This window comes from Cherax quadricarinatus, chromosome 41 (assembly GCF_038502225.1).
Source record: "Cherax quadricarinatus isolate ZL_2023a chromosome 41, ASM3850222v1, whole genome shotgun sequence".
NCBI lineage: Eukaryota > Metazoa > Arthropoda > Malacostraca > Decapoda > Parastacidae > Cherax > Cherax quadricarinatus.
The window spans coordinates 14,806,002-14,819,506 of record NC_091332.1 but is presented as its reverse complement, the minus strand read 5'-3'; the positions used below and the strand labels follow the sequence as shown (position 1 = coordinate 14,819,506).

Below are 13,505 nucleotides of genomic sequence, written 5' to 3'. Positions count from 1 at the left end.
TTAAACAACCATGGTGGCATTACACATCCCTGTCTAAGACCTACTTTTACCGGGAAGTAGTCTCCCTCTCTTCTACACACCCTAACCTGAGCCTCACTATCCTCATAAAAACTCTTTACAGCATTTAATAACTTACCACCTATTCCATATACTTGCAACATCTGCCACATTGCTCCTCTATCCACTCTATCATATGCCTTTTCTAAATCCATAAATGCAATAAAAACTTCCCTACCTTTATCTAAATACTGTTCACATATATGCTTCAGATTTAAACATATGTACTATTATTATTATTAAATTCATAAGGAGCGTTACTCATAGGGCTCATATAGTGATAGGAAACGGGAGATCAGATTCGATCCAAGAGTATGTATGGGTAACTCCAAGGCTTTTGACCAAAGAGTCCTTCACCTACGTCAGCATACCCACCCCTTTCAAGGAATATGTTCCAACAAATTATCTTCTATAGGAAACATTATTTCTCACTTCATCATCTACTGGAAACATTGAGTACCAATAGATCATCTATAGGAAACATTTCAATATGTTCTAAAATTAGTATTACAAAAGCTTAGGGATAAAAATTAAATTACACACATATGCCAATAACTTTAATAACCTCTTCTAAAACAAAGTAGAAAGTACAGAGCTCATAAATAATTAGCATGAACGACCAACTTATGTCATACTGACAAAATTTATCCGTAATGCTTAGTTCTTTACATTTACATATTTTTGTATTTAAAAGGTTACCCTTTTCTTCCTAATATGCACTGAATTAGCTGAAAATAATATGCACGAAACATGTACTAATAAATCAATCTGCAGGCAGCATTCTATATCAATATATCACCACATACATGAAATATTAAGCCATTAGGTCACCATCTACGAAAAATTACAATAGCTTATTATCGACAGAAAACATATCTACAAATAGATCTATACGAAATACAGAAAAATTACCAAAACAATAATGTTTCTGAAAACCAAAAATATTATAAATGTACTCATATAAATTATAACAGCCCATATATTTGACTTTCATAATCTGTTATATAAAATGGCTAAGGCCTTGGAGGAAATAGGACTCATAAATAAATATCTAGCACAGAATGAATTATATAGAAATGTGCTAAAATATTTCCTGAAGTTCTTAAATATATATATATATATATATATATATATATATATATATATATATATATATATATATATATATATATATATCCTTTATATTGCACATATTCTGTATTTAAAACTTAACCATTTTGTTCCTCTTTTCCCTTGTATTGGCACAGGCTTTGGGTACAGGGGAGCCTTTTACATTCTTGATGTTGCGCAAGATGGCGCATATTTCTTCTGGACTGAAAATCTCCGTTGGGACTACATTTTCCACAAATTCATCAGTAGACATTGTCAAGAACCGAAGATATGGGAGAAAGTCTTCGATTTCCCGTCGAAGTTCGCTTGGAGTACATCCGGTATTCCGAAGTCCTAGCTGATGTCGCCCCCTGTTATATAAAAAATTGCAAAAATAATTTTTCACTATAATTATATTTTTCCTAGCTGATGTTGACCCCTGTTTTAAACAAATAATTTTCAAGAATCTATCAATATAATGATATATTTCCTAGCTGATGTTGGTCCCCGTCAAAACAAAATAATTTGCAAAAATCACCTTTTAATAACATAGCTGTGATAATTTTCCTAGTTTGTCAACCTCTGTTAAACAAAATTTGCAATATCTACGGTACTTTTCTCCTTTATTATGGTGTAGTATTAAATACATACTACAAATATCTGTTTCAAACTTTGGAAAGAATGCCTGAAACTTTCACAAAAGAATTCTGAATGCTTGTTAGTAAACAATTATTGAAAACAGTTATCTCTTTAGTGATTTAACAAAGAGGAATATGTGGAAATTATGAAACGTGCCTTAGCAAGCAAGAAGATTCAATAAAAGCAAAGTCAGTCACAAGAAAAATTAGTTATGGTATAAAATGTAGCATAATTATTTGTGTCAGTACTGAATGAAATGCAACTTGAAGGCATATCAACTAGACAAAATTAAAAATGAAATTTAAGTGAAATTTTCAGACCAGGAAAATAGGAGAGCATAGGTGGCAGTCTGAGAAACTATGATAAACCTACAAATTAAATAGCATGCATATGAATCTGCACTTTCCTTATTACTTCATATGCTCTCTCTTTCTGTATGTGTGAAAATAATTTAAAAGCTATGTTTTCCTGCCAAACACCAAGTTATTAGAAAAGCTTTTTTCCTTCCCGAAGACACTTACCATGACAAAACAGCAGAAAAGACTACAACCTCATCAATGTTTATGAAAGGCTGCTCCAAAAGGTGTTGCAATGCCCATCGACTCAACTGGGTAATACGCTGAGTTGAAAACACATCCCCAGAAGTCTCATACATTTTCTGGTAAAACAGTGGCAAACTGGTGTTTACCGGTATATCTTGATAATTTATTGGAATAAAGTGACAACTCCAATAGTAAAATATTAGACATCTGCAATTCTGTATGCATATTCAAATACAGACACATGTGCAAAATTATGAAATACACAGTAAATAGAACATGTAGACAATATGGGTCAGCATACCTACTCTTCCATTCTTAATTAAGGAAAACACTTGAACATAATTACAAGAACCAATACAGCGCATCGAAAAATGTAAACAAAGCTATTTATTACCTATAAAAACCGCTAAGGTATTAAATTACCTTGGAACATTTGTTGATAAGATCAGGATTGTCCAAATGCACAGCAGCATTGTAAACCATAAGATAGTTGGTATCACTCAAGACTCTCTTCAGGTACTGTTAATAAACAGAAAATTATTATGGTCTTACTATGCCTTGGTCATTCTTCAGCACTGGTCAAATACTGTAACTAAGTAGAAAATAAAAAAAAGTCATTCATTGTGCTTTCACTATGCTTTGGTCACTCTTTAGCTAGAAGCTTAAAATCCTGTATGAAATTCAGGTTCGAAAGGTTGATTGTTCAACTAGGTATAAACCGGATTTAAAAGTGATGAGTGTATAATGTTCTGTATATTGAAATATCGCGCAGTTGTTATTGGAAACATGGAAAATGTAAGATATCACACTAATGTCCAATAAAATCCATAACATTACAGTTAACTACACGCGTAAACAACATATCGCCCATCATTATGAAGTATAATAGTGTATAAACTAATGAATGATTGAATTATTATCATTATTATAATCATTACTAAGCCCTAAACATGAATGACCGAAAATGTTAAGAAAATATTAAAATATTTTTTGATCAACTATAAGAATAATGTACTGCTGAATAAATAAGATTAATATTATTGTCATAATATCATTATCATAATAATATGAAGATGTCGTGTCTAAGGGTAATGTGTGGTGTAAATATTATGCAGAGAATTCGTAGTGTGGAAATTAGGTGGTGTGGAGTTACTAAAAATATTATTCCGAGGGCTGAAGAGGGGTTGTTAGGGTGGTTTGGTCATTTAGAGCATGGAACGAAACAGGATGATATGGAGGGTGTATAAATTTGTAGTGGTGAGGAGGGATAGGGGTCGTCCTCGGGAAGGATGGAGGGGGGTAAAAGAAGTTTTGTGTGCAAGGGGCTTGGACGTACAGCAGGTATATATAAGCGAGTTAGATAGGAGTGAATGGAGACGAATGGATTTTGGTACCTGACAAGCTGTTGGAGTGTGAGCAGGGTAATATTATGTGAAGGGATTCAGGGAAACCGGTTAGCCGGATTTAGTCCTGGAGGTGGGAAGTACAATGCCTGAACTTTAGAGGGGTTTGGAATACTGGCTGTCAAGAGTGACATCTAAACTGTCGTATCTGAACACCTCTGCAAAGACAATGATTATGTGTGAATGATGGTTAAAGTGTTTATTTTTCTTTTTGGGTCACCCTGCCTCAGTGGGAGACGGCCGACGTGTTGAAAAACAAAATATTATTATAATTATATTTATGGGGAAGCGCTGAACCCGGAGTCATATAGCGCTAGGGAATGAGAAGCAATCAGGGTGAATACAAGGAAGGGGAGAACAAGCTCAATTCCTTGGATTAAGAGCTCCTCACCAGCATCTAGGATACTTTGTTACGGGTATATGATTAATTCAGAATGGTTAGACTGGCATGATAGCGTTTTATTCATCCATCTCGCAGCTGTGACTTAATATAAGGAAGGACCCCACAACATGCCTTGCTGGGAGACGGCCGCTATGGTAAAAAAAAAAAAACCTACAGGTTAACCCCTATTTTTAATATATTACACACAGGTAAGCGCTAAACCCAAAGACGTCAATAACGCTGGGGAATGGTAGGTAATAAAATTCGATCCAAGGAAAGGGAGGATAACTCCATTTCCTCGGAAGAAGATTCCTTAACTGAGATACTGGTCAGTCATCATGTTACCTTTGTTTTATATCTATAATCCATTCAAGGGGAATGAGATGAAGGACTTCATTCAAAAATTTAGAGCTATCTTTCTTTTCTTCGGATCAAGCTTGATTACCTCTCATTCATCAGGTACTATTTGACTCCTATGGGGTTTCGATTAAATTTTCTTAACATATTAACCATTATCAAACCTTAATTTATAAGCACGAAAACGTACTTTCCTATGAATTAATACTACTACTACTAAATAATAATAATAATAGAATACAACCGTCTGCGTAGCGCGCATTTAATATGGATTTTAATAAATTCTGTTAAAAGGTGATATTTCATTCGTTAAATAAGTCTACGATTATTCTGTCATCACAGCGTCACGAGTTAGTTGAGTGTACGTGAATATGAGAAGTCAAATTATCACATCAGTTGGTTGTAAGTGTACATTAAGGTGGATCATATATGCCCTATCATATATCACCCACATATGGGGCGTTAAACTTTCACATCAGTTGGGTGTAAGTGTAGCTTAAGGCGAACAATATATGGAGAGACAAACGTTTACACAAGTTGACAGAAGGGTGAATAGTTACTTATAGGGTAAACGCTATATCTACTTATGAGATGACATCATGCAACTCCTGGTAGATGGAATGAGGCGCCGTGCCAACAAGTGTTGGAAAAAAAAAACACGTACAGCAAAAGTAGAATTTATATAAAATACGACGTTTCACCTTCAAGAGGATTTATCGGGTACTTGATAAAGCCACTTGTTGGTGAAACGCTGCATTATATAAAAGGTCTGCTTCTGCCATTTTTTCTTCCTAACAGCTCAAGGTAGTCGTCATCGATGTAGCCTTGTTGCCCAGCCCCAAAGTCAAGGCTTTCATATTGTTTCCCGTATACGGAGAAATATCGTTCACCCCCTAATGTTATAAATCATTAGTTGATCGCATAGTATATCAATGCAATCTCACGCGGAGTGACATCCAATATGGCTGACAGGTGTACATCAGCTGACTTAAGTAACGTGACTGCAAAATCTCGAATCTAATGATTATTTTTTTTAATCAGAAAGAAAGCCCCAAACCCCTAAGGGGCACACAACACCTGGGAAATGGGAGGCATTCAAGTTCGATCTCTGAATGGGAAAAATAACTCCAGTTCGTTTTTTTTTTTTTTTACACAGGGTTTGACAAGGTTAGGTTAGGGATCGCTAACTTTATTGACAAGCTATTTACAGGTTAAGGATTCCTAACTTTATTGGCAAGCTAAGAGCTGTTACCTACATCAGCTCATTTGAAAGCATTTTTATTGTTATGAGACATACGAGTAGGAAACAGGATGAAGGTGGAGCCATCTGTGGGCCAGCATTTTCATTTGATCAACTGACTTTATCTCGTTGACATCATTATGCTGTACGAATGTGTTCCATACTCGAGTCATCCTGGGTATATATGGTTCAAGAGGTTCCTTGACTGCATCAAGGCACATAACATGGGAGGCCAAAGGCAAATAACGTAACAAACAAAATAAATGTGTGGAAGCTCTGGTGAGTACCAATGAAAAAAAAAAGAGCTAAACTAAATTCTGAGGAATGGGGAAATTATATAGAAGTTAGTATGTATATGAAAGGATTATTAGTCAAACGATAGCAGCGTTTAGTGTATTCTAAAGAAATTAGTACGTATATCGAAGGAATATTGGTCAAAACACAAGCAGTATTTAGTATATTCTAAACTTTCACTTCAGGTTACTAGTTTTGGATTAAAAAACATCCTTAATGAGGATCCTATAGAAACAGAGTATTGACCCTTAATCTCATATTTAAAATTACATCAACTTTTTGTTTAATCGAAAGAGATACACAGCTTAAAACATGAGAAAAAATAGGGTTAACATGAGCATAAAACAGCAGTATGCAAATAAGTTGACTTGCCTCTGAACATACATATTTCAGCACATTCATCTCGTACTTGCATGCTAGATAACTGACTTCTAAGGCCATGTTTGTACTGGGGAACTGTGTTTGGTCAAAATACATATACTCCATCAGCCAACTGAAAGTTTCAGGCGAGTCCTCTGTGAGAATAAGCTCTCCTCCCACAGCTGTGTGGCCAAACAGCTTAGCCTCAAAAACAGGCGAGGTCATTGCAAGAATTAAGCGATGAGCCTGAAAAGAAAACTCGGTATTCGTAATAACGAATTTGTAATTTATCTTGTAAAAATAAAATGAACAAAGAAAACAACTATACTCACCTGATAAGGTTATCTTCTAGACAATGTTGTAAAGAATGAAACATCATTTTGGACTACACTAACGCATTATCCACTATCGTTTTCGGCACACAGGAAACATCTTTATTACCTTTATCTCTTCTCCAAAAACAAAAGGTAAAAATGCCGCATCTCGCACAAAAAAAAAAAACAATCAGGTACATAATGTATTCATTCCTTCGATCAAATCATTTATCCATAATTATTCCTGCATTTGACTTCACTGAAGAGGATCCCAGAAGGGAGTCTAAATACGTATACAGATCAATCAATCAATCTCCTGTGATCCTGTCTCATGTGGGTTATTACTGAGCATTTATCCATGACTTTAAAATATTTTCTTTACAAAGTATGTACATTGTTACGCTGTATTAAATCTGAAAGAATAGAACAAACGCTTCAATCAGTATCATACAATGTGACCCGTTGATATTTTTAAATGGAATGGATTCTTGGCACTGGTAAGTCAAGGGGTTTCTTACTATGTTCCCATAAAAGTGCTAAACGTGTGTATCACTGACCGCAGAAGAGGATAAGAATATTCTATGATTTTGGGGAGGGGGAACACGAATGTATCTTTTGTTAGCCTAGCTGAATTACAACAAATTTGTAAATACTTATTATTCTCTCATCCATGAAATTTCAACTTTCACAAGCTTTTTTAACAAAATATGATAATACTGAGAAAGATCACACACAGCCTAATCAACTTACTTTGATGGTTTCCTTCCTACCCTGAAAGCGGATGGTCAGGTCAGAAAATTGCCCTGTGAGGTACAGTGCCTTGACTCGCTCATGCACGTTCGAGAGATCATTTGTTCTACCACGTTGGAATCCATACGGTAGACAGGTCTCTCTAGCCATCCTGCGGATCAAAACAAAAATGTAAATATTCTAAAAATGTTTCCTTGGAAACAACAATTTAAGAACTTTAAAATGGATCACGCATTTCCTAACCTAAAAGAATAATTTGAAAGTAATACAATACCAAGAGTCAAGCCACAGAACATAGTATGGTATTTGCATGTTGATTAATGTTTTACTCTCAACTGGTATTGGGCCCCCATTACTAAACAGTCAACATTTAGAACAAGAAAACGGAACCAGCACCTCATAATTCAAGACTTGCATATGCAAAATAGTTTATAAAAAAGTAAATAAGAGAAATTAAAGAAAAAAATATACTAAATTGCTAATTCCTTCTCAAAAAAGAGAGCAATAACGTGAAGAATATCATACCCAAAAACTATAAGTAAATATTCCCACAGAACATAGCCTATTAAAAAAAAAACGAACTGCCCTTGATGTAGCCGGTGTATGTGAAATTCCTTGCAAAATATGCTCAGTTACATATAGAATCCCCTCAAGGAAGGTTCCTTGATGTTGGTGAGGGGCTCTTGATTTAGGGAATTGGATCTGTGCTCCAGTTCCCCAAATTAAGCCTGAATGCCTTCCACATCCCCCCCCCCCAGGCGCTGTATAATCCTCCGGGTTTAGCGCTTCCCCCTTGAATGTAATAATAATAAAATACATATAGAATAAAAGTTAAAAATGAATTACCACAGAAACTAAACACATTAAGTCTGTTCATGACAATCCCAAAATTATGTGTGTGTGTTTGTGTGTGTGTGTGTGAATTCAAAAACCTCAAGTGGGCTATGATTGCCTCATGACCCATTGTCAACATCTAACAAGGCCAGTGGAAACCTAATGACATAATTATTTCAGCATCTGACTTCACTTAGGTCAAGTGCTCGGCATTTACATGTAAAATAATGGTAATATTCCAAGTGCTTTCGTGATTTCTCATAAGAGGGGTATGATACAGTCCATTTTCAAGAAGCCCCTCACCGGAGTCAAGGCACTTTTCTGGAGGGGTGTGTATTCTAAGATTGTAGAAACTCGAGAAAATCAATAAAATAAATGTACAGATCTACTTAAATGCCACCATGATTCATTTTTGTTTGTTTGTAGCATTCACTTGCACCCATTATCATAGGGAAGAGCTAAACCCGTATGGATTATACAGCGCGTGAATAGGGGAATGGAAGGCATTCAGGGAATTGGAGCACAGATCCAATTCCCTAGATTAAGAACCCCTTACCAGCATCAAGGAACCTCCCTTGGGGGTGCATGCAACCATACCTTAAATTTGTTAAGATCTTTAGTCTGCATTTTTCAATTTTGTAGTCTTTTTTCTACTGTAAATTCATTTTAATCACGGGAAAGGGCTAAACCCACTGGGATTATATTAGCGCCTGGGAAATGGGAGGTACTCAGGTTTAATCCAAAGAAAGAAAGGGTGTCCAATTCTAGATCTACAGTTCCTCGCCGGCATCAAGGCAATTTCCCTTTAGTGGTCTATTGCGAATAATCTGTTTTTCAATTTTCTAGTTACAACTTCTATGACATAATTCACAATTACTTTAGCCTATCATTATTATTCTGAAGAATAAATTACAGTATCGTGGTTGAAACAATTCACAAATAACCCACACCTACGAGATGGAACGTCAGACGTTGAATGCAGAGCTCTTTACCGGCATCAAGGCACCCCCTTGAAGGGACTTCATCATTTTCACTTTACGTATCGGTAAATAGAAAATAATACAAGTAGAGCTGTCTACAAGAACACAAGTATATACAATCCTTGTTCAATATGGCGGCTGGCTGAAAGTTCCCTAGCAACGTTAATAATTTTTTTTAACAAGGGAGGCCTGGCTAACACTTGATTTGCAGAAAACACTCTTTAATATAGAAAGGAACTCTTCAACATCACCTAGATGGAGTTTCCGATTAAGAAAAGGGCCGAGAAAAGAAAAAAAAAACGAAGCTCGACGTTAGCAGCACCTTCCCCTGCAGTGTCCTAGGACCAACTAACTTAATGTTTATCTTAGTGTATTATATTAGAAGGTAACAATGAGGAACACTGCAGTACACACTATTATTATAGTTACAATCAAAACTAAGCGCTAAACCGACAAGGGTCATACAGTGCTGACTGGAGTAGACAGCTTTCTAAGATACAATGAGAGAAAAAATAAAAACTTAGAGTTCTGTTTTCAAGGTTTCTCTTGATTAATTTATTCAGTAATTCCTCGAATTTCGCGGTTGGTGTGTGTGACCATATGTTTTATATATTATTGTCAAATCGTTTCATATATAGAAAAAAGCAAGTAGGAACTTACATGAAAAGTACGAAATTTTCAAAGTATTTTGAAATTAGTATTATTATTTCTCCCCAGTCTCGTTTTGTTTGTGGACCAATTTTCCTGTTTTCATCAGGAACTATTTTGTGAGCTATCCTGGCAACATTAGTTGGGTTCTTATTATTATTCGATTCCCGGCGAGGGAGTGGAAACATCGGACGTGTTTCCTTACACCGGTTGTCATGTTCAGCTGTCAGCAAAATAGGTACCTGGGTGTTAGTCGACTGGTGTGGGTCGCATCCTGGGACAAAACTGACCTAATTTGCCCGAAATACTCTGCATAACAAAGGGGCTTTCTATATAGTAGTATGTCATTGATGTCAGCTAGGCCTGTATATCTTGTACGTGTAGTAAATAAAGATATTATTATTATTATTATTATTATTATTATTATTATTATTATTGTTATTATTATTATTATTATTATTATTATTATTATTATTATTATTATTATTATTATTATTATTATTAAAGAACAGCCAACGATTTTCAAAGCATTTTTTAAATGAGCATTATTAAAAAATAAGCGATTGCATGAATGACAGCGAAAGTTTCTTATTTTTGGGGCCACCCTTCCTCGGTGGGAGACTGCCGGAGTTCTAAATAATATATTACCAGTAAATATTATTTTTTTTTGTTTGCTAAAAAACACAAAACCTGTATGAGTCATTTTGTTAGTGTTGATGGGGTTTATAGGGCCACTGACAGCCTACACCGGATCGAGCCTGCCCTCCAGTGCCCGGAAAAGGAACCTCGACTAAAGTGGATTATTATAATCATGGGGGGAGCGCTAAACCCGTAGGATTATACAGAGCATGTGGGGGTGGAAGGTATTCCGGCTTAGTTCAGGGAACCGGAGCACAGATCCAATTTCTTAGATCAAGAGCCCCCTCACCAACGTCAAGGAACCTTCCTTGAGGGGTTGACTAAAGTGGAAGGCGGTTGACTAATGCCTGTGCGTATTATATGTATCTAATGCACCCTGAAGCCAGCAAGAATGCGCAGGTACAGGCCAGGATCTCCTGACGGTCTGGAGGGTCAAACCCCTCCCCAGATGCAGGGTCAAAGACTACACCCATGAACGTGCGCCAGGCGCACGGAAGAGTGTCCGTGCAGTGGTAACAGGGTTACTATGGTAAGTGTGGAAAATACTGTACATATTTTCCGGAAATACGGTAATTTATAGGTAAATAGATGCCCTATATTGTATTTTTAAAAGAAGTATGTTATCGAAAATGGAAAACCTGCGGCTGGGGAGGTCAGTCGCCATTTTGTTTGATTTTGTATTAGAAACGTTGGTGAATGGGGAAGAATTTTTCGTGCTCTAGAGGTTAAAATTGTGCTGACACCTCTCAAATAGGAGGCGAAATTGGTGGATATGCATTCCTGCATAACTTGAGTATTAGACGACTGGCCAAGACAGCTCCAGGAACCTCAGATAAGCTCTCGAGATTTGTGTATAATTCTGGCCAGCATTATTTTCATAGATTTAGTTAGAGTGAGGTTTTGTGAGTATGATACACATTAATCTCCAGTCAAATTGGTGAGTGATATTAAGATATATTTTCCTTCTGTTATGTAATTGTGTATATATATAACCATTTATTATTTTTAATATACAGTCCACAAATTTATATATTTACCAACATTCCTGATGTATGTATATTTCATTTAATTAATAGGTCCAGAACAACTTGTGAATATGACAGTTGTAGGTATCGAAGGGGGACATTTTTTGCGACCTAGGTGTCCCAAATTCCTACTTGTCTAACTGATAAATAATAATTAACTATGTTCATTTATTGTTATGTACATAATGATACATACAGATAAATGTAATTTTCCACAGTAAGAAATGCTCCACCATCTCAGGTTGAGAGGGACACCACGGGCAGTACGGAGAGTCCGTCATCCGAAGGTGTTACAGATGAGCTGCCAGTCTTGAATGCCCAACCCAGAGGCAAGTCAGTGCAACATCCACTGAGCGATTGGAATGGCGAGCCCAAGGGCAGGGGCCGTTGAAAGATCGGACTGATCTCAATGCCGAAGAAGACAGGGAGCGTGTCAGATCCCCCTGCCATAAACAGCGAATTTCCCTCCAAACAGTCCTGGTGAAATAACTGCCGCCAAGTGCAAGAGGGGTAACGGTTGGGAGTGTGTGTGCGAGGGAGGCCGCTTGATCAAACATTTCGTTGCCCCGGATGGCAACGTGAGCTGGCACCCAGTGACGGGAGATGCTCCAACCTGGACTTTGCAAGAAGTGCAGAAGAAACTGCGTATGTCAGACGAGGAAACGGAAGGACCGTGGACAGGCAGAACACGCAAGTGTCAGGGAAGATTGGGAATCAGAAAAGAGAACCACAGGCTGAGGAGGAAGGTGAGCAAGGACGAAGATCAAAGCCTGGTGAATGGCGAATATATATCTTTATTTACTACAAGTACATGTACATGGTATACAGTCCTAGCTGACAACAATGACATATTACCATATAGAAAGTCCCTTGTTATGCTCCACATTTTGGGCAAATTAGGTCAGTGTCCCAGGATGCGACCCACACCAGTCGACTAACACCCAAGTACCCATTTTACTGATGGGGAACATAGACAACAGGTGAAAGAAACACGTCCAATGTTTCTACTCTGGCTGGGAATCGAACCCAGGCCCTCGCCGTGTGAATGCTAGTCATGTTCATAATTACAGATTAGGTTAGTAATAAGATTATTATTAATGTAAGTGCTCAACCCATAAGGGCCATACAGCAACAAATGATTACAGTACCTTTCTTTAGTGCTAGGTCATGATTATAATAATAATACAGTACCTCTGATTGGTCTCAAGAGTTTTCCTACCCCCAAAGCCCAGGCCTAGGACCCAATGGAAATAGTAACTTTGACTCTTTTGGGTTATCCTAGGTAATCTACACATATGCTGCTATGTATGATAATTTATGTAATTATATTGATGTGTACCTGTACCTGAATAAATTTACTTACAGGTGTGTCTGGTGCTTTCCTGGTCAACCAGGCTATTACTGCTGGCCCACATACATACAGTATTGCTAAGTAAAACTGACTGTAAGAACATGGAAGCACAGGAGAAATTTAAAAAGGATGTAGTACAAGCTACAACCAATGGAAATTTTGAAAAAATATAGTATATAAAAATGAAACACTACAAGCATAGTTATATACTCTTGTAGCTACAAATAAATAATGACAAATGTGTACAGTGGAACCCTAGTTTTCGTCCAGTCTGGTTATCGTACAGTTCAGTTTTCGACCACATTTTTCGGTGAAATTTTTCCTGTTTTCGTACATCCATTGGAAATCGCCAGTACTAGACACGTTCATCTACCAGCAGGATGCGGCTGCTCATAGTTTGTGACTGTCTGCCTTTGTTACTCATAGAGTGGTAGTGATAGTGGTAACTGTACAGATTTACCTACAAATTACCTTATCATTATTATTATTAATATATATTCATGTCCTAGGTAGTAGGTTGGTAGACCGCAACCACCTAGGGAGGTACTGCCATCTTCCCAAGTGATTGTAAAACAGAAACCTTTAATTGTTTTATATAATG

At 36.8% G+C, this 13,505-nt stretch overlaps 1 protein-coding gene across 4 annotated transcripts; it reads right to left on the bottom strand.

Annotated features, from left to right (window-relative positions):
* Positions 1–599: 599 nt before the first annotated feature.
* On the bottom strand, positions 600–9,596 carry LOC128695971 (BTB/POZ domain-containing protein 2-like). Of its 4 annotated transcripts, none has more exons than XM_070093030.1 (6): positions 9,564–9,596; positions 7,428–7,578; positions 6,376–6,609; positions 2,751–2,846; positions 2,307–2,443; positions 600–1,517 (listed from the first exon to the last, which is right to left on the bottom strand). In XM_070093030.1, the coding sequence occupies exons 2-6, from the start codon at positions 7,575–7,577 to the stop codon at positions 1,259–1,261; spliced, it is 876 nt and encodes a 291-aa protein (XP_069949131.1). In that variant the 5' UTR covers position 7,578; positions 9,564–9,596; the 3' UTR covers positions 600–1,258. The 4 variants fall into 4 exon arrangements, with proteins under 4 accessions (XP_069949131.1, XP_069949130.1, XP_053642930.2 ...); XM_070093029.1 differs by having other exon boundaries at positions 9,493–9,582; XM_053786955.2 differs by lacking the exon at positions 9,564–9,596 and adding an exon at positions 9,212–9,456.
* Positions 9,597–13,505: the final 3,909 nt, after the last annotated feature.

Bases quoted from the DNA above. Each gene is read 5' to 3' on its own strand.
- LOC128695971 (XM_070093030.1), bottom strand. From the start codon at position 7,577: ATGGCTAGAGAGACCTGTCTACCGTATGGATTCCAACGTGGTAGAACA. The intron at 6,610-7,427 runs GTAAGTTGATTA...TTTTCTTTTCAG, and splicing joins GTAGGAAGGAAACCATCAAA to GCTCATCGCTTAATTCTTGC. The intron at 2,847-6,375 runs GCAAGTCAACTT...GTTTATTAACAG, and splicing joins TGAAATATGTATGTTCAGAG to TACCTGAAGAGAGTCTTGAG.